This window comes from Pelophylax lessonae (assembly GCF_965119305.1).
Source record: "Pelophylax lessonae genome assembly, chromosome: 8".
In the NCBI taxonomy this organism is placed as follows: Eukaryota; Metazoa; Chordata; class Amphibia; order Anura; family Ranidae; genus Pelophylax; species Pelophylax lessonae.
In genome coordinates this window covers 299,088,248-299,109,352 of record NC_138775.1, presented here as the reverse complement: position 1 = coordinate 299,109,352, position 21,105 = coordinate 299,088,248, and the positions used below count along the sequence as shown (strand labels likewise).

General features: G+C 48.5%; 1 protein-coding gene across 1 annotated transcript in view; it reads left to right on the top strand.

The window, feature by feature from the left end:
• The window catches only part of ERI3 (ERI1 exoribonuclease family member 3), a 283,428-nt gene that overhangs the window by 29,400 nt on the left and 232,923 nt on the right, over positions 1 to 21,105 (top strand). The window contains exon 3 of the mRNA XM_082265027.1: positions 5,758 to 5,830. Within this exon, the coding sequence (XP_082121153.1) occupies positions 5,758 to 5,830 (73 nt within the window). The remainder of the gene's footprint in view (positions 1 to 5,757; positions 5,831 to 21,105) is intronic.

Below are 21,105 nucleotides of genomic sequence, written 5' to 3'. Positions count from 1 at the left end.
GCAGGCCTATTCTCTTAGGGGGCAGGTTCCTCCATTCCCTGTCAAGGCGGATTCTACAAGGGCGCTCAGTGCCTCCTGGGCCTTCCATCATCAGGCGTCAGTGATTCAGGTGTGCAAGGCGGTTACATGGTCGTCTGTACACATATTCACAAAGTTTTATAAGGTGAATGTACTTGCATCTTTGATTGCTGCAAAGTTTTGAAGGCTGCGGTTGCAGAGGCTCCCGCCTCTTGAGGGTGAAAATGTTTCCTGGTGGTGAGCTCCAGTTGTTCCTGGTGGTGAGCTCCAGTTGTTCCTGGTGGTGAGCTCCAGTTGTTCCTGGTGGTGAGATCCAGTTGTTCCTGGTGGTGAGCTCCAGTTGTTCCTGGTGGTGAGCTCCAGTTGTTCCTGGTGGTGAGATCCGGTTGTTCCTGGTGGTGAGCTCCGGTTGTTCCTGGTGGTGAGCTCCGGTTGTTCCTGGTGGTTGAGCTCCAGTTGTTCCTGGTGGTTGAGCTCCAGTTGTTCCTGGTGGTTGAGCTCCAGTTGTTCCTGGTGGTTGAGCTCCAGTTGTTGTTCCTGGTGGTTGAGCTCCAGTTGTTGTTCCTGGTGGTGAGCTCCAGTTGTTGTTCCTGGTGGTGAGCTCCAGTTGTTGTTCCTGGTGGTGAGCTCCAGTTGTTGTTCCTGGTGGTGAGCTCCAGTTGTTGTTCCTGGTGGTGAGCTCCAGTTGTTGTTCCTGGTGGTGAGCTCCAGTTTTTGTTCCTAGTGGTGAGCTCCAGTTTTTGTTCCTAGTGGTGAGCTCCAGTTTTTGTTCCTAGTGGTGAGCTCCAGTTTTTGTTCCTAGTGGTGAGCTCCAGTTTTTGTTCCTAGTGGTGAGCTCCAGTTGTTCCTGGTGGTTGAGCTCCAGTTGTTCCTGGTGATGAGCTCCAGTTGTTCCTGGTGGTGAGTGCCAGTTGTTCCTGGTGGGCGAGCTCCAGTTGTTCCTGGTGGGCGAGCTCCAGTTGTTCCTGGTGGGCGAGCTCCAGTTGTTCCTGGTGGCGAGCTCAAGTTGTTCCTGGTTGGCTATGTTTAGCTATGTTTTTTCCCACCCCTCATGTTGATACTGCTTTGGGACATGCCAATGGTCTAGAACAGTGGTCCTCAACCCTGGTCCTCGGGGCCCACTAACAGGCCAGGTTTGCAAGATAACTGAAATACATCCCAGGTGATAAAAAAAAAAAATAATTTGCTGCTCAGTGATTGCAATACTCTAGTCTGCATTTCCCCAAGGGAATACTTAAAATCTGGCCTGTTAGTGGGCCCTGAGGACCAGGGTTGAGGACCACTGGTCTAGAAGACATAGAGCTGTGTCCTTCAACCCTCTGTTGGGTTGAGTTTTGTATTCTTCTGACATTGCTTGTTAGAAACTAAAGTCCTATAGCAGGAAGTGATGGTTTACCCCCTGGGACTGCCTCAGGGGTGTAGCCAAAATTGTTTCCGCCTAGTCTTACTCCTGAAGAGAGAGCAACATAAGCCCAAGGATCTAAGAAGACATGGAGCCGTGTCTGTCAGTGAACCTCAGAGAAAAGGACTTTACGGTAAAACTAAAATCCAGTTATACTTTCTTCCTCTGTGTTGTGGTTTTGCACAGAGCAGCCTGGATCCTCCTTTTCTCTGGTCCCTCTTCGATGCTCCTGGCCCCTCCCTCCTGTTGAGTGCCCCCACAGCAAGCAGCTTGCTATGGGGGCATCCGAGCCGCAGCTGCCTGTGTCCATTCGGACATGGAGCCACGGCCTGTCCCCGCCCCCTTTCTCTCATCATTGGCTGACTGACTTTGATTGACAGCAGTGGGAGCCAATGGCGCCGTTGTCTCTGCCAGTGAGGAGGGGAGTTCCCAGCAGCTGACACACTCCTGCAACATGGCTGGATGTAGATGGGGCTCAGGTAAGTATTAGAGGGGCTGCTGCATACAGAACAATTTTTATCCTAATGCACAGAATGCACCTTCTGCCTTTACAACTCCAGTTCACACCAGCGGACCGATTGGTTCCGCCTGTCAGTTTTTCAGACGGACCCGATCGCACCCCCCATTGAATTCTATGGGGTGGCATATCCACTGACACTCATCTGCATCTGATCCGGGCCACTAAAAACAAACGGATTGCGATACGTTGATCAGATGACAATTGGATGGAAACAGACATCCAACCGCCCCATAGAGGAGAGCGGCTGTGTCTGCATAGCGGAGCGGACACGGACCTGTCATCCGCCTGCTCAGCGGGAATCAGCAGAGAGATTAGATTGCAGGGGGATCCGCTCCGTCTGTGGGAATCAGCAGAGAGATTAGATTGCAGGGGGATCCGCTCCGTCTGTGGGAATCAGCAGAGAGATTAGATTGCAGGGGGATCCGCTCCGTCTGTGGGAATCAGCAGATAGATTAGATTGCAGGGGGATCCGCTCCGTCTGTGGGAATCAGCAGAGAGATTAGATTGCAGGGGGATCCGCTCCGTCTGTGGGAATCAGCAGAGAGATTAGATTGCAGGGGGATCCGCTCCGTCTGTGGGAATCAGCAGAGAGATTAGATTGCAGGGGGATCCGCTCCGTCTGTGGGAATCGGCAGAGAGATTAGATTGCAGGGGGATCCGCTCCGTCTGCGGGAATCAGCAGAGAGATTAGATTGCAGGGGGATCCGCTCCGTCTGCGGGAATCAGCAGAGATTAGATTGCAGGGGGATCCGCTCTGTCTGTGGGAATCAGCAGAGAGATTAGATTGCAGGGGGATCCGCTCCGTCTGCGGGAATCAGCAGAGAGATTAGATTGCAGGGGGATCCGCTCCGTCTGTGGGAATTAGCAGAGAGATTAGATTGCAGGGGGATCCGCTCCGTCTGCAGGAATCAGCAGAGAGATTAGATTGCAGGGGGATCCGCTCCGTCTGAAAGGGGCCTTATTGTTAGTTTTAGCACTATCTGCTCCCACCCCCAGGATAAGTACTCACTGCTATTTATTTCATTTAACAAAACTGAAGAGCATTATGTTCAGTAATCTCTTTACAAAGCAGCTTTCTTGAAGCGCCCTTCAGCTGGAAGTGTCCAATGCAGATATTCACCTCCCTGGCGGTCTGTGAATGGCCGTATTTTCGAATGTCAAAGCAGTACATTGTTTTGCATGGAAATCTGTTGTTTGATATTGTAGGCCTGTAATTCTTAGGATTAAAACGTTAAATAATTTTTATTCACTTTTACTAATTTAAGGAATAAAAGTGCAGCCAGGTGAAATGGTTTGATACATTGTAATCTGTTAGGATTACATTACTGTATCTTTTTATGTTTTGTGTACTTTTTTGAATTTCCCGCCCGGTTTCGCCCCACTGCGTCGCGGCGCTCGCAGGGAAGGGAACCCGGAAGACGGATGCCGGCATCGGCCAGAGGACACAGCGGGAGGACATCAGGGCATCAAAGGGACAAGGTAAGTTTCACTGCAGGGTAACCCCATGGGATTTGTAATTCCACAACAGCCAGAGGGCCACAGGTTCAGCACCCATGCTCTACAGGGTAATAAGGTGGTAGGTGCTGGTACACAGCTCAGCAGGTATCACAGAGGTGATGGTATGCAGCTTAGCAGATACCAAAGAGGTGATGGTATACAGTTCAGCAGGTATCACTGAGGTGCTGGTATACAGCTCAGCAAGTGCCACAGAGGTGCTGGTCTACAGCTCAGCAGGTATCACTGAGGTGATGGTCTACAGCTCAGCAGGTATAACAGAAGTGCTGGTACACCGCTAAGCAGGTATCATAGAGGTGCTGGTCTACAGTTTAACAGGTATAACAGAGGTGCTGGTCTACAGCTCAGCATGTATCAGCTCAGCAGGTATCATAGAGGTGCTGGTACAAAACTCAGCAGGTTATACAGAGGTGCTGGTACACAACTCAGCAGGTTATACAGAGGTGCTGGTCTACAGCTCAGCAGGTACCACTGAGGTGCTGGTATACAGCTCAGCAGGTATCACAGAGGTGCTGGTATACAGCTCAGCAGGTTATGCAGAGGTGCTGGTATACAGCTCAGCAGGTATCACGGAGATGCTGGTATACAGCTCAGCAGGTACCACAGAGGTGCTGGTATACAGCTCAGCAGGTACCACAGAGGTGCTGGTATACAGGTATCGCAGAGCTGCTGAAAGCACCCAAAACAGCCTGTACACTTTACCCCGTGCTGTAAAGCCAGTGGTATCTCTTGGTGTCTTGCAGGTCTTCTTTAAAGCTGAAGGCCGGGCACAACACTTTTCTTTGTACATTCCTCATTAGCCACAAAGAATATAAATCCACTTTCCAAATGCCTCGTCAAACCGATATTATCTTGTAAAAGTAGCAGTGACATCATCATACTCTGAGCAGAGCTGTGGGAGGGACCCAGCAGACTACACCCACTAGAGAAAAACTACAGGGGGGGGGTGGGGTGGAGACCAGACCAGTCATCCTGCACAAGGAGAGAGAGCAGAGCCTGTGGGAGGTGCCTGGAAGGCTCCACCCACAACAGAAAACTACAGGAGGGGACTGAGACCAGACCAGTCCCACTGCACATGGAGAGAAAGCAGAGCTGTGGGAGGGGCCTGGAAGGCTCCACCCACAACAGAAAACTACAGGAGGGGACTGAGACCAGACCAGTCCCACTGCACATGGAGAGAAAGAAGAGCTGTGGGAGGGGCCTGGAAGGCTCCACTCACCACAGAAATATACAGGTGAGGGCGGAGACAACACCAGTCACCCTGCACAAGGAAAGAAAGAGCAGAGCCTTGGAAGGGGGAAAGCAGGCTCCACCCACTACAGAAAACTACAGGCCGGGGCGGAGACCACACCAGTCACCCTGCACAAGGAAAGAGAGAGCAGAGCCTTAGAAGGGGGAAAGCAGGCTCCACCCACTTTAAAAAAACTACAGGTGGGGAGGAGACAAGACCAGTCCTGCACAAGGAGAGAGAGAAAGCAGAGCCTTAGGAGGGGGAAAGCAGGCTCCACCCACTTTAAAAAAACTACAGGTGGGGAGGAGACAAGACCAGTCCTGCACAAGGAGAGAGAGAAAGCAGAGCCTTAGGAGGGGCATAGCAGGCTCCACCCACTACAGAAAACTGCACGAGGGGGAGGAGACAAGACCAGTCCTCCTTCACAAGGAGAGAGGGCAGCAGTGGGCGGTCTTTATTACAGGAAATCTCACTCTGGATTCCTGCACAGATCTGCACCGAGATTCATGAAGAAGTCACATGACCGATGAATTTATTATCCCAGAGTTCCCCTTTAAGAAAACTGTATACATTGTATGATGATGTCAGATATGCTGGAATTAGGTTTTGGGTTTATAGAACTGTTTAAAGCAGGGATCCTCAAACTACGTCCCTGCACCTGTTGGGGAACTACACATCCCATGAGGCATTGTAATACTCTGACATTCACAGACATGGCTAGGCATGATGGGAATTGTAGTTCCTGAACAGCTGGAGGGCCGTAGTTTGAAGACCCCTGGTTTAAAGCCTTTTAGTATCATAGAAATCCTATTCTGTCACTTTGTATCTTCGCTTCAGCTGACGAGGAACTAAAAGTCTCAGCAGATTCTGGATATTGTGCGATGTGATCCTTGTCCTGGGACATGCTGGGGTTTGTAGTTCCTCTGGCCGCCATGTTTTTTTTGTAATAAAGTATTGTTGTAGTATGAATGTAATGAATGGTATTGTGTGTTGGAATGGAGGGGGTGGGGAAGGGGTTAATGTCTGCCGATAATCCGTCTAACGGCGCTCTTGTCTCTCTTGTACCCGCAGGCTGCCGGGACAGTGTGAATATTTAGGACTGCAGGTCGCAGATTACTTCAAGCAGTGGATTAATCTGAAAAAGGTACTTTCTGCAGCAAATCCCTTTCTCTTCTCAATGTCTGAGTCCTCCGGGAGGCGCTCACCACACCGTGTCATTTGCATGGAAATGAAGTGTCATTTTTTTTTTCCCTCCCCTGGGGCCCCCGACAGGTTTTCCTATCGCCCTCTTATTGTGTCATGCTAATGGGAGTCTGACGCCGTTTAATTCCTCCGATTTCTGTGTGCGAACAAGTGCTAGGTCCTGGTTGTGACATACCGCTGAATAAAGCTCCGGAGGATATGGAGGGGGGGAGGGGGGGTTGGGTCTGGGAGGGGGGGGGACATGGGTTTGGAACACCCGTGCTGAAATCCAAAATTCAGTTTTACGACACCCGCCCGACCCTGATATCTTTTTGTATGTTCTTCCCATTTAATCTCATCCTGCGGGAGGATAAAGTCTCAATCACACCGGGTATGCTACATCCCACACCTGTGTGGGGGCCGGGTCTGCCTGCAGGGGGCGCACAAGAGTTCTGTGTATCCCTGTGCAGGCAGTCCATTCCATGTCAATTAGGGTACTGCATGGACATCAGAAGCCACCCATCATGTCAGAGTTCCCCCCCCCCCCTTTTTCATCAGAATTCCCTCATTAATTCAGAGGCACCCCTCCTTTTACATCAGAGCCCCCTTTTCACATTGGAAGACCCCCATTACTTCAGAGCCCCCTCCAATTTTAAATCAGAACCCCCGCTTCTATCAGAATTCCCCCATTACTTCGGAGGCCCCCTTCCTCCATTTACATCAGAGTACCCCAGTACATCAGAGCCCCCCTTTCACATCGGACGAGTCCTATTACTTGAGAACCCCCCCCCTCCCATCAGAATTGCCCCATTACTTCTGAGGCCCCCCTCCTCCATTCAAATCAGAGTACCCCAGTACATCAGAGTCCCTCTTTCACATCAGAAGACCCCCCCATTACTTCAGAGCCCCCTCCAATTTTAAATCAGAACCCCCCCATGTCCATCAGAATTGCCCCATTACTTCAGAGGCCCCCTTCCTCCATTCAAATCAGAGTACCCCAGGACATCATAGCACCCTTTCACAATGGAAAACCCCCATTACTTCAGAGCTCCTCCCCTTTCATCAGTACCCCATTTCCATCAGAATTCCCCCATTACTTCAGAGCTCCTCCCCTTTCATCAGTACCCCATTTCCATCAGAATTCCCCCATTACTTCAGAGCTCCTCCCCTTTCATCAGTACCCCATTTCCATCAGAATTCCCCCATTACTTCAGAGCCCCCTCTCCTTTCATATAAGAAACCCCTCTCCATCAGAATTCCCCCATTACTTCAGGGGCCTCCCTCCTCCATTCACATCAGAGTCCCCCTTTTACATTGGAAGCCCCCCCCCTCTTCCATCAGAGCCCCCCTTTTACGTTGGAAGCCACCCATTTTGTCAAAACCCACTCCCTTTTCATGAGTACCCCTCTTCCATCAGAATTCTCACACTACTTCAAAGGCCTCCTTCCTCCGTTCACACTAGAGCCCCCCATTACTTCAGAGCCCCTCCCCTTTCATCAGTACCCCACTTTAATCAGAACTTTCCCATTCCATCAGAGGCCCCCCCCTCCACATTAGAGTCCCCCGTCTATCAGTGCCTCCCTTTCACATCAAAAGCCCTCCCCCTTTCATCAGAGCCCCCCTTTTACATTGGAAGCCACCCATTAGGTCAGAGCTCGCTCCCCCCCCCCTTCATCAGTACCCCCCTTCCATCAGAATTCCCCCATTACTTCAGAAGCCCCCCCCCGCCGTTCACATCAGAGCCCCCCACTACTTCAGAGCCCCCTCTCCTTTCATCAGAGTCCTCTTTTCAAATCAGAGGTCCCCCATTTTACCAGAGTCCCCCTTTTACATCAGAACTTTGCCCCCTCTTCCATTAGAGTCCTGCTTTCACCTCAGAAGTCTCCCTTTACATCAGAGCCCCCCCTTCCATCAGAGCCCCCTTTCCTTTTAGAACCCCCCTCCCTCCATCAGAGTCCCCCTTTCACATCAGAAGGCCCCCTTTCATATCAGACCTCCCCCTCTTCCATCAGAGTCCCCCTTTTACACCAGAGCCCCTCTCTTGATATATGAGCCCCCTCTTTCACATCAGCAGCCCCCTTCACTTTAGAGTTACACTTTCACATCAGAGCCCTCTCTTCACATAAGAAGCCCCCATCGCATCAGAATTGCTGTAGGCCGGGTAGAATCTTGCAGCGGGGGTGGGTGTTTCCTGTGGACCATAGTTGGAGACCCCCGCTGAAGGTTATAATGAAAGCACAAAGCTGCTCTTCCATGTAGCCCAGCGCTGTCTTCCTCACACCTGAAGATTGCACTTCATTTCCTTCCTTCTATGCGGCCATCCTGGATTTGGGAGCCGGCTGTCACCTCCTGATAATCACAGCCGGCCCCCTGGTGATTTGTCTGTCATGGCGCCCCCTGGCAGGTGGTGTGCGCTTTGCTGAGGCAGCGAGGCTAAGTGACGGCTCCTGAAGGTGGCGATGGGCTGAAGACCCTGGTTACCCCGGTTTTCCTTGCTCTGAATGAGCACCAAGCCCCTGTCCTTGGGATCGCCCCACCCAGGGGGGGGCGGGGGGTGGGGGGGTGTAACAGAGCCGTACTCCCCTAGGTGTGGTATATGAAGGTAGAACTTACCAACAAATGTGAGGTACTTACCGAATACTGGGGGGGGGGGGGTTGGGGGACATGAGGGAGTGCAAAATATTGCAACATGGTCACATTTACATCTATACAGTGCCTTGAAAAAGTATTCATACCCCTTACAATTTTCCACATTCTGTCATGTTTTAACCAAAAATGTAAATGTGTTTTATTGGGATTTTATGTGATAGACCGACACAAAGTGGAAGGAAAATGATAAATGTATATGTGGGCGGCACTGGTAAAGGTCTTTCCTCTGTATTGAAAATGATAAATGGTTTTCAACATTTGTTACAAATAAATCTGTGAAAAGTGTGGGGGGGGGGCATTTGTATTCACCCCCTTTACTCTGATACCTCTAACTAAAATCTAGTGAAACCAATTGCCTTCGGAAGTCACCCAATTAGTAAATAGAGTCCACCTGTGTGTCATTTATTCTCAGTATAAATGCAGCTGTTCTGTGAAGCCCTCAGAGGTTTGTTAGAGAACCTTAGTGAATAAACAGCATCATGAAGGCCAAGGAACACACCAGACAGGGTGGGGATAAAGTTGTGGAGAAGTGTAAAGCAGGGTTAGGTTATAAAAAAAAAATCTCCCAAGCTTTGAACATCTCACAGAGCGCTGTTCAATCCATCATGGGAAAATGGAAAGAGTATGGCACAACTGCAACCCTACCAAGACATGGCCGTCCACCTAAACTGACCGGCCAGGCCCCTACCAAGACATGGCCGTCCACCTAAACTGACCAGCCAGGCACCTACCAAGACATGGCCGTCGTCCTAAACTGACCGGACGGGCAAGGAGAGCATTCATCAGAGAAGCAGCCAAGAGGCCCATGGGAACTCTGGAGGAGCTGCAGAGATCCACAGCTCAGGTGGGAGAATCTGTCCACAGGACAACTATTAGTCGTGCGCTCCACAAATCTGCCCTTTATGGAAGAGTGAGAAGAAGAAAGCCATAAGAAGTCCTGTTTGCAGTTTGGGAGAAGCCATGTGGGGGGCACAGCAAACGTGGAAGAAGGAGCTCTGCTCAGATCAGACCAAAATCCAACTTTTTGGCCTAAAAGTAAAACGCTATGTGTGGGGGAAAACTAACACTGCACATCACCCTGAACACACCATCCCCACTGTGAAACATGGTGGTGGCAGCATCTTGGTGTGGGGATGCTTTTCTTCAGCAGGGACAGGGAAGCTGGTCAGAGTTGATGGGAAGATGGATGGAGACAAATACAGGGCAATCTTGGGAGAAAACCTGTTAGAGTCTGCAAAAGACTTGAGACTGGGGCACGGAGGTTCCCCTTCCAGCAAGACAACGACCCGAAACATCCAGCCAGAGCTACAATGGAATGATTTACATCAGGGGTCTCAAAATATTTTAAACAAAGGGCCAGTTTATTATCCTTGAGACTTTAGGAGGGCCGGATTGTGGCCCGCAGGGGCAGTAAATGTCTCAGGCTCAGCATCATTGACAATAAATATGGCCTCAGGTTTGGTGGTCAATAGGAGAAAGGAGCAGTGCCCCTATTAGTAGGAGGAATAGTATCCCATCATTGGTATCGGTGGAAGAATTCAAAGAATAGTGCCTCATATCAGTGGGAAAAATAGTCCCCAGAGGGCCAGATAAAGACTAGCAAAGGGCCACATCTGGCCCTCGGGCCACAGTTTGGAGACTCCTGGTTTACATCAAAGCATATTCATGTGTTAGAATGGCCAAGTCACAGTCCAGACCTAAATCACATTGAGAATCTGTGGCAAGACTTGAAAATTGCTGTTCACAGACGCTCTCCATCCAATCTGACAGAGCTTGAGATATTCTGCAAAGAAGAATGGGCAGAAATGTCCTCTCTAGATGTGCAAAGCTGGTAGAGACATCCCCAAAAAGACTTGCAGCTGTAATTGCAGGAAAAGGCGCTTCTACAAAGTATTGACTCCGGGGGGTGAATACAAATGCAGCCACACTTTTCACAGATTTATTTGTATCATTTATCATTTTCCTTCCACTTCACAATTATGGCCACTTTGTGTCGGTCTATCACATAAAACCCCAATAAAATACATTTTTGGTTGTAACATGACAAAATGTGGGAAATTTTAAGGGGTGTGAATACTTTTTCTAGGCACTGTATCAGGAAACTTCTAAATGTCTGCAGATTGTCTTTCTCCGATGGCGTCCAGCTTCAGTAGCGATAGTGCTGATATACGCGTAATTCTACATTGCGGTTGTGGCTCCGACGTTTGTAAATTCCGCATCCACGGTGAGCCAGACGCGCTCGTCGTCTGCTGTCAGGACAGATCTGGATTGCGTTTGCTGCCTCCTCCTAAATGGGAAGTGAAGGCGCAGTCAGGCATTGCGCAGTTCACTGACCATTACCGAACGCCATTTGAAGTTCAGTAAACTTTTGCCGTAGCGGGGTGGCAGCTCGGAGCTGGCGGAGGAAGTAACCTGGGCCGCCGTGTAACGAAGAGCAGGGTGCCAAGCCTCCACCCACCTTTTCCCCTCCTCCGATCGTGACTCTTCCTTCCTGGAGGGCCAATTCCATTCCGCACTGGTCCGGAGGCTTCCGGCACAGACGCTGCCGCTATTCTAATGTGACGTGACAGGCGGTGACAGATGACAGGCCGAGGTCTGCGGTCTCTTTACTTGATGTGCAGTGAGCATTGTGCAGAGTGGTGCGCGCTCTCCCATAATGGAGGAACCCGAGTGTAAAGAAACCTCCGGAAGCCGGTGTTTAACCAGGAAAACAATAGCAATGCATCGGCCGTATTCCCATCCCCCCCACAACACACCTTTGGATAGAAAAGGTGAATCCTACACTGCACTTAGATTAACCACTTGAAGACCCGGCTTTTTCTGGCACTTTTTGTTTACAAGTTTAAATCCGTATTTTTGGCTAGAAAATTACTTAGAACCCCAAAATTTTATATATATATATATTATTTTTTTTAAAAAGACCCTAGGGAATAAAATGGCGGTTATTACAATTTTTTATATTACGCGGTATTTGCGCAGTGGTTTTTCAAACACAATTTTTCTTGAAAAAATACATTTTAATGAAGTAAAGAAAAACCAAAGCACAATAAATATATATATATATATATATATATATATATATATATATATATATATATATATATATATATATATATATATACCCCAGTTATGTGAAAGATGATGTTACGCCGAGAGAACAGGAACCTAACATGTCATGCTTTAAAATTGCACACGCTCGTGGAATGGCGACAAACTACAATACCTCAAAATCTCCATAGGCGACGTTTTCACTTCTTCATGCTGCGCTATAGCTGAAAGACACGGTGCGGACCTAAATTGCCAGGATGGCGTCCATTTACGTCCTCCTATGCATGAGCTGCCTGCGCGCTCCCTGAGGAGCACGCGCGGCTCGCTTTCTGTTCACCCCTTACCGTGTGATCAGCTGTCAGCCAATGACAGCTGATCACGTGATGTAAACAGCAACCGGCGATCAGCATTCCTTTTTTCCTCACGCGGTCAGCGTGAGAAGAAAAAAAAGCCGGTTGGCGGCTGCTGTCAGAGGGACATCAGTCCTGAAGAGGAAAAGCAACTGTGCCCATCAGCGCCACCTACCAGTGCAGGTCAGTGCCCATCAGTGTCACCTATCGTTGCCCACCAGTGTCACTTATTAGTTCCCACCAGTGCCACCTATCATTGCCAATCAGTGCTGCCTATCAGTGTCACCTATCACTGCCCATCAGTGCCTCCTACCAGTGGTAAAAATACAAGGTAAAGCTCTATCATGGAAAGAAGTCATATCTGAACGTGATCCAGAAAGGCCACCGCCTTCTCTGGGCCAAAGCTCATTATAAATGGTCTGTTGCAAAGTGGAAAACTGTTTAGTGGTCAGACAAATTTAAATTCAACATTTTTTTGGCAACCATGGGCACTGCATCCTCCGGACTAAAGAGGAGTGGGACCTTCTGGCTTGTTATCAGCGCTCAGTCCTCTGTCTTCTCTGGGCCATTTAAAAAGGTCTGTTGCAAAGTGTAAAACTGTTCTGTGGTTAGACTAATCAGAATTTGACATTCTTTTTTTTTTTTTTTTTGGCAACCATGGATGCTGAATTCTTTTTCGTAACCATGCGCACTGCGTCCTCTAGACTAAATAGGAGAAGGACCTTCCGGCTTGTTACCAGTGCTAAGCTCTCAGTCTCCTCTTGGCCAAAGCTCATAGAAAATGGTCTGTTGCAAAGTGGAAAACTGTTCTGTGGTCAGGCCAATCAAAATGTGACATTCTTTTTGACAACCATGGATGCTGCATCCTCTGGACTAAAGAGGAGAGGGACCTCCCTGCTTTTTATCAGAGCTTGGTTCCCAGTCTTCTCTGGGCCATTTAAAATGGTCTGTTGCAAAGTGGAAAACTTTACGTAGTGTCCCAACGTTTTGGAAATTGGGGTTGTAGGTTTCAGGTTTATATGACCTTTAATGTCTTTTGCTAACATAGTAGTAATATTCTGTAACCTTGTATCTTTGCTGGTATTTGTAGTTTCGCTGCTTCTGGAAAGCTCTGGGTTGCCTTTCTACATTTCAGGATTGTCATCGAGATTCCGCTTATATCTGTACAAAAATACATCCTGGTGATAAACACTCTCCCTATCAACGTGCAAGGTTCCCTCGCTCTGCGTTTGTGTTCCTGTTTTCATGCGATTTTATAGTTTGTCCTCTTCATACGGCATCCTGAGGTGTAAAGAGACCGCAGACAAATCTCGGCAAAGAGATCCGTCCCTCGTTCAGCCTGGGAGCCGCTCTTAATTACGGATGTTTATTAGCGCTCGGGTCTGACGCGTTAATTAATAAGACAATGCTGGATAGCACCTCCAGTAAACATAATCACACAAAATTAATACGCGATTATAAGGGCGAGCGCTCTGCGGATGAAATGATGTAACGGAGTAAATGATTTAATTAATATCTAATTGCAGCGTAAACATAATTACAGGTAATGAGTGTATAAGTATATGGTGATACGAGCCCGTCTACGAGGTAATTAGACGCACGGGTGGAAATTTGTCGCCGTCTTCCCCCCTTGGCAGATGGATTTTCGTACAAATCCGGCTAATTTTCAATTAGAGATAAAAAAACCTCTCACCCGACAGAAGTGCTCCAGAACAATACACGGTGGGTCGGCACGCGAAGAGACCTGTGAAAATACGCCAGGAAAGGTCGAAATAAATTAGAGCGTTATTTTATTTTTCTTTTTTTCATATCCTTTTTTTTTTTTTTTTTTCCTTTTTGAAAGATGAAATGAGACCTGGCCTCTTTTTTTCTTCTTAAATACGCCTCAGAGAAAAAAAAAACGTGGGCTCTGAAATTTCTTTTCATTCCCGGCTTTCGTCTTGTTAACATGTGTTGCCTTTGGGGTAATCAGGGAAAAAATATTATGTCCTTTCACAATTACCAGGTTTCCGAATATTAAAATGTCTCAGCACATAGGCACTGTTAGTTTGATTGGTATTCTAACCTTTGACTATCGCATAAAGTGAGCCGCGCTTTCAGCCAATATTGCTGGGCTGAAATTTAATTCCGAAATGATTCCAGATAATAGGCGGCCGGGTAATATATGCATGAGAGGGATATTATGTTTGGGACGGATGCAGCAGGGCCAGGGACTCGGCAGTTGAGTAATAGCCCACAGTCACTTATAATGTGTGGGCCAGGAATATCTGACTGTCACGAGTGCGATAGGAAGCGTTAAATCAAAACGCCGGGGCGGCCCGAGCCAAACCGAGCCAGCCGCTGCGTCTACGACATGGACCTTTTTTCCTTTTTCTTATTCTCTACTTGGTGTTCTGAGTTGGGGAGGTTAATACCGACGCCGACTGTATATCCTGAAGATCAGTCGAGGAGCTGGTGACAAGGTGAAATAAACACCGCACCTCTTACATCTCCATTTTCACCTGCTGGAGGCGATTGTCGACCCGGCGCGGTGTTGCTCTGGGAACCTGAAGTCGTCCTCCCTCTTGTCGCTCTTCCATTTTTATATATTGCTTATTTGTGACCAAAGGGCAAAGAAAGATTCAGTTCAGCGGAATGTTGCCAAATTGCTCTTTTATAAAAGCAAACGGAAAAAAAAAAATATGCTTTTGTTTGAATCCCTCGCCGTTTTTAGGCATTATTAGAGAGATCTAAAAATCTTTTTATTACAGGTGGGAGACGGTGCTGGACTGACTTACTCGGTTGGAGGTCTGTGAGTGGGTGATGGTGGGGGCGTGTTGGGAGAGTTCGCACCCGATTAATCCAGCCCAAGTTGACAGAAAGGTGGCGATGAGCCCTTTTAAGGGACTTGGGCTGCTACCTCTGAATGTGGCCTCGAGGTCATTTCCACTTATACTCGTTAGGGTCGGTAAAGGTAAAAGGAGCGCCCGGTATCTAATTAGAAGTAAAATAGAGGTGAATATATAGTCCTTTAATTGAAAGTGGCAAAGCATGATAAAACCAACGCGTTTCAGGGGAACAGACGACCCCCCCCCCTTCTTCAGGGCTATCAAAGACAAAAAAAAGACGTACAAAAACATATACAGTATCTCACAGAAGTAAGTACACCCCTCACATTTTTTGTAAATATTTTATTCTATCTTTTCATGTGACAACACTGAAGAAATGACACTTTGCTACAATGTAAAGTAGTGAGTGTACAGCTTGTATAACAGTGTAAATTTACTGTCCCCTCAAAATAACTCAACACACAGCCATTAATGTCTAAACTGCTGGCACCAAAAATGTCCAAATTGGGCCCAAAGTATCAATATTTTGTGTGGCCACCATTATTTTCCAGCACTACCTTAACCCTCTTGGGCATGGAGTTCACCAGAGCTTCACAGTTTGCCACTGGAGGTCCTCTTCCACTCCTCCATGACGACATCATGGAGCTGGTGGATGTTGGAGACCTTGCGCTCCTCCACCTCCGGTTTGAGGATGCCCCACAGATGCTCAATAGGGTTTAGGTCTGGAGACATGCTTGGCCAGTCCATCACCTTTACCCTCAGCTTCTTTAGCAAGGCAATGGTCATCTTGGAGGTGTTTGGGGTCGTTATGTTGGAATACTGCCCTGCGGCCCAGTCTCTGAAGGGAGAGGATCATGCTCTGCTTCAGTATGTCACAGTACATGTTGGCATTCATGGTTCCCTCAATGAACTGTAGCTCCCCAGTGCCGGCAGCACTCATGCAGCCCCAGACCATGACACTCCCACCGCCATGCTTTACTGTAGGCAAGACACACTTGTCTTTGTACTCCTCACCTGGTTGCCCCCACACACGCTTGACACCATCTGAACCAAATAAGTATATCTTGGTTTCATCAGACCACAGAAGATGGTTCCAGTAATCCATGTCCTTAGTCTGCTTGTCTTCAGCAAACTGTTTGCGGGCTTTCTTGTGCATCATCTTTAGAAGAGGCTTCCTTCTAGGACAACAGCCATGCAGATCAATTTGATGCAGTGTGCGGCGTATGGTCTGAGCACAGACAGGCTAACCCCCCCCCCCTTCAACCTCTGCAGCATTGCTGGCAGCACTCATACGTCTATTTCCCAAAGACAACCTCTGAATATGACGCTGAGCACGTGCATTTAACTTCTTTGGTGGACCATGGTGAGGCCTGTTCTGAGTGGAACCTGTCCTGTTAAACCGCTGTATGGTCTTGGCCACCGTGCTGCAGCTCAGTTTCAGGGTCTTGGCAATCTTCTTATAGCTTAGGCCATCTTTATGTAGAGCAACAATTCTTTTTTTTCAGATCCTCAGAGAGTTCTTTGCCATAAGGTGCCACGTTGAACTTCCAATGATAAGTATGAGAGAGTGAGAGCCATGACACCAAATTTAACACACCTTCTCCCCATTCACACCTGAGACCTTGTAACACTAAAGAGTCACATGACACCGGGGAGGGAAAATGGCCAATTGGGCCTAATTTGGACATTTTCACTTAGGGGTGTACTTACTTTTGTGAGATACTGTATATAGCATGATGGACATATGTGTAAATTAAAGGATAGAGGGTAAAAATCATTTGTATGTTTTATATGTCAAATCGTCATATAAAAGAGTGAAGCTGTATTTAGAAAAGAAACACTCTAAGTAATTAAAAACAATACATATTAAAAACTAATAAAACCTGATAAAAGGAACTGGAGGGAAAGAGGAGCAGAATATTTGAATGGATAAGAGGCGCTTCTTAAAAAATGATGGGGTCTAAAATATAAATCCAAATGATACTTGAAAAAGATATAATTAAACAGAGAAATATTAAAACGGTATCTTTTTCAAGCATCTTTTGTATTTTAGACCTCATAATTTTTTTAGAAGCTCCTCCTTCCCTCCCGTTCCTTTTATCAGGTTTTATTAGTTTTTAATATGTATTGTTTTTAATTACTTAGAGTGTTTCTTTTCTAAATACAGCTTCACTCTTTTATATAACGATTTGACATATAAAACATACAAATGATTTTTACCCTCTAACCTTTATTTGTACATATGTACATCAATGTTTCCTTACATCTCTATTTTTAATAGCCCTGAAGAAGGGGGGAGTCTCTGTTCCCCTGAAACGCGTTGGTTTTAGCATGCTTTGCCACTTTCATTAAAACGACTACCGTATATACTCGAGTATAAGCCGAGTTTTTCAGCACATTTTTTTGTGCTGAAAACATCCCCCTCGGCTTATACTCGAGTAAAAAAAAAAAATGTTGCCGGCCCGCCCGACGTGCTCCGAGGCCCCGTAGATTTAAAAATGGCGCCACTCGGCACCAACATGTCACCGCGCATGCGCCGCCGCCGTTCGGTAAAGGCCGTACACGTTCAGCTCTTCCCGGAAATAGCCGAACGTATACGAGCTTTCCCGAGCGGCGGCGCATGCGCAATGACGTGCTGGCGCCGGGCGGCGCCATTTTTAAATCTAAGGGTCCTCAGGAACAGGTGAGACTCCTCCACAGCCGCACTACCTGCCGTTATGTGGGGCTGCGGGCATACTACAAGAGATGCAGTGCTGCGGGCATGGTACACCTGTACCATGCCCGCAGCACTGCATCTTCTGTAGAATGCCCGCAGCCCCGCATTCTCTTGTGCTATGCCCACAGCCCTGCATTCTCTTGTGCTATGCCCACAGCCCTGCATTCTCCTGTACAATGCCCACAGCCCTGCATTCTCCTGTACAATGCCCACAGCCCTGCATTCTCCTGTACAATGCCCACAGCCCTGCATTATCCTGTACAATGCCCACAGCCCTGCATTATCCTGTATCATGCCCACAGCCCTGCATTATCCTGTATCATGCCCACAGCCCTGCATTCTCCTGTACAATGCCCACAGCCCTGCATTCTCCTGTACAATGCCCACAGCCCTGCATTCTCCTGTACAATGCCCACAGCCCTGCATTCTCCTGTACCATGCCCACAGCCCTGCATTATCCTGTATCATGCCCGCAGCCCTGCATTCTCCTGTACAATGCCCACAGCCCTGCATTATCCTGTATCATGCCCACAGCCCTGCATTATCCTGTATCATTCCCGCAGCCCTGCATTCTCCTGTACAATGCCCACAGCCCTGCATTCTCCTGTACAATGCCCACAGCCCTGCATTCTCCTGTACAATGCCCACAGCCCTGCATTCTCCTGTACCATGCCCACAGCCCTGCATTCTCCTGTATCATGCCCGCAGCCCTGCATTCTCCTGTACCATGCCCACAGCCCTGCATTATCCTGTATCATGCCCACAGCCCTGCATTATCCTGTATCATGCCCGCAGCCCTGCATTCTCCTGTACAATGCCCACAGCCCTGCATTCTCCTGTGCAATGCCCACAGCCCTGCATTTTCCTGTACAATTCCCGCAGCGCTGCATTCTCTTGTACAATGCCCACAGCCCTGCATTATCCTGTATCATGCCCGCAGCCCTGCATTATCCTGTATCATGCCCGCAGCCCTGCATTCTCCTGTGCAATGCCCACAGCCCTGCATTCTCCTGTGCAATGCCCACAGCCCTGCATTCTCCTGTACAATTCCCGCAGCCCTGCATTCTCCTGTGCAATGCCCACAGCCCTGCATTCTCCTGTACAATTCCCGCAGCCCTGCATTCTCCTGTACAATGCCCACAGCCCTGCATTCTCCTGTGCAATGCCCACAGCCCTGCATTTTCCTGTACAATTCCCGCAGCGCTGCATTCTCTTGTACAATGCCCACAGCCCTGCATTATCCTGTATCATGCCCGCAACCCTGCATTATCCTGTATCATGCCCGCAGCCCTGCATTCTCCTGTACAATGCCCACAGCCCTGCATTCTCCTGTGCAATGCCCACAGCCCTGCATTCTCCTGTACAATTCCCGCAGCCCTGCATTCTCCTGTGCAATGCCCACAGCCCTGCATTCTCCTGTACAATTCCCGCAGCCCTGCATTCTCCTGTACAATGCCCACAGCCCTGCATTCTCCTGTGCAATGCCCACAGCCCTGCATTTTCCTGTACAATTCCCGCAGCGCTGCATTCTCTTGTACAATGCCCACAGCCCTGCATTCTCCTGTGCAATGCCCGCAGCCCTGCATTCTCCTGTGCAATGCCCACAGCCCTGCATTCTCCTGTGCAATGCCCACAGCCCTGCATTCTCCTGTGCAATGCCCACAGCCCTGCATTCTCCTGTACAATGCCCACAGCCCTGCATTCTCCTGTACAATTCCCGCAGCCCTGCATTCTCCTGTACAATTCCCGCAGCCCTGCATTCTCCTGTGCAATGCCCGCAGCCCTGCATTCTCCTGTACAATTCCCGCAGCCCTGCATTCTCCTGTACAATTCCCGCAGCCCTGCATTCTCATGTACTATGCCCGCAGCCCTGCATTCTCATGTACTATGCCCACAGCCCTGCATTATCCTGTACAATGCCCACAGCCCTGCATTATCCTGTACAATGCCCACAGCCCTGCATTATCCTGTATCATGCCCGCAGCCCTGCATTCTCCTTTACAATGCCCACAGCCCTGCATTATCCTGTGCATGTAGAAAGAAAGTGGCACTTCCAGTCTCAGGAAAGTAGAAACTTGAGTTTTATTTCTTCAAATCAAAAAGTCCAACATCGACATGTGGCAAGACAAACAGGATAGCAGCAAACGCGTTTCACACCATGTGCTTATTCATTGCATGTAACGCGTTTGCTGCTATCCTGTTTGTCTTGCCACATGTCGATGTTGGACTTTTTGATTTTAAAAGAAATAAAACTCAAGTTTCTACTTTCCTGAGACTGGAAGTGCCGCTTTCTTTCTACATGCATATGGACTTCTTAGGTTGCAGACCTTGGTGAGCACCCAGTCTTGCAGGACTACTTCCGAGTTTACTTCGGAATCCTACTGGCCCAGCTGTCAGCCCTTTGAGCGGTGATTTGTTTCTTTGCTTCTCTGCATTTGCTCACAGCCCTGCATTATCCTGTACAATGCCCACAGCCCTGCATTTTCCTGTACCATGCCCGCAGCCCTGCATTTTCCTGTACCATGCCCGCAGCCCTGCATTTTCCTGTACCATGCCCGCAGCCCTGCATTTTCCTGTACCATGCCCGCAGCCCTGCATTCTCCTGCACCATGCCCGCAGCCCTGCATTCTCCTGCACCATGCCCGCAGCCCTGCATTCTCCTGCACCATGCCCGCAGCCCATGTTTTGGGTCTCATGGTGGTCCAGTAGCTGCTGCATTTCCCACCCTAGGCTTATACTCGAGTCAATCATTTTTCCCATTTTTTGTGGTAAAATTAGGGGCCTCGGCTTATACTCGAGTATATACGGTATATATTCACCTATATTTACTTCTAATTGGATGCCGGGCGCTCCTTTTACCTACCCTCACAGATAAAAAATCTTTTTGGACGTTCTTAAAAAAAAAAAAAAGTATGGGAATAGTTTTTTTTTTTATAATCATACTTACCTAGGTGGATGCTGCATCTGTCCCCCACCAGCTGTAGCACTGAGAACCGAGTGATCAAACACTGCAGATAGCTGGGTTCTCAGAGCTCCGTGAGCAGAGATCTGGTGACTGTCAGCTAGTAGCTTTCTGTTCCGACCCCCCCCCCCCCCGCCTGAAGCTCAACTGGAGTGCCAGGCTGTGGAGGGGATTGAAGCGGCCGGCTCAGGCTCTCAGCGGCTCGCTGAGAGGCTGAGTCGGGTGCCGGTCCAGGTGTGTGGACAGATCCTGACCATAAGGTCGGGATCTTGCCCATTCCTGGACCGACTCTGTGACATCAGCAGACAGCGGGTTACAGCTAAAAATGGGTCACTGGAGTGCAGAACGCACTGACCTCCTGTGCTCCACAGAAGTACAGCCAAACAAGCTTTCCCCGTACTTCTCCTTTAGAGTGGAAGCAAACCCCTTCTAACTTTTTCAGCCAAGGAAGCCACCATCTTGGCCTCTGATTGATTTTCCACTGCCATGATGCTGCACATGATATGACATCAGCCATTGGATGGTTTGACAGTTTGGTTGAGAGCACATCCAGTGTGACAGTTACATTTCCGGCACGTGCACGTTTTTTTTTTTTTTTTAAAGGATTACTTCTGCTTTACAGTAGAACTATAGGCATTTTTTTCTTTCATTTTGGGTAGAGTAAGGGAGAGTTGGAACCCTGTC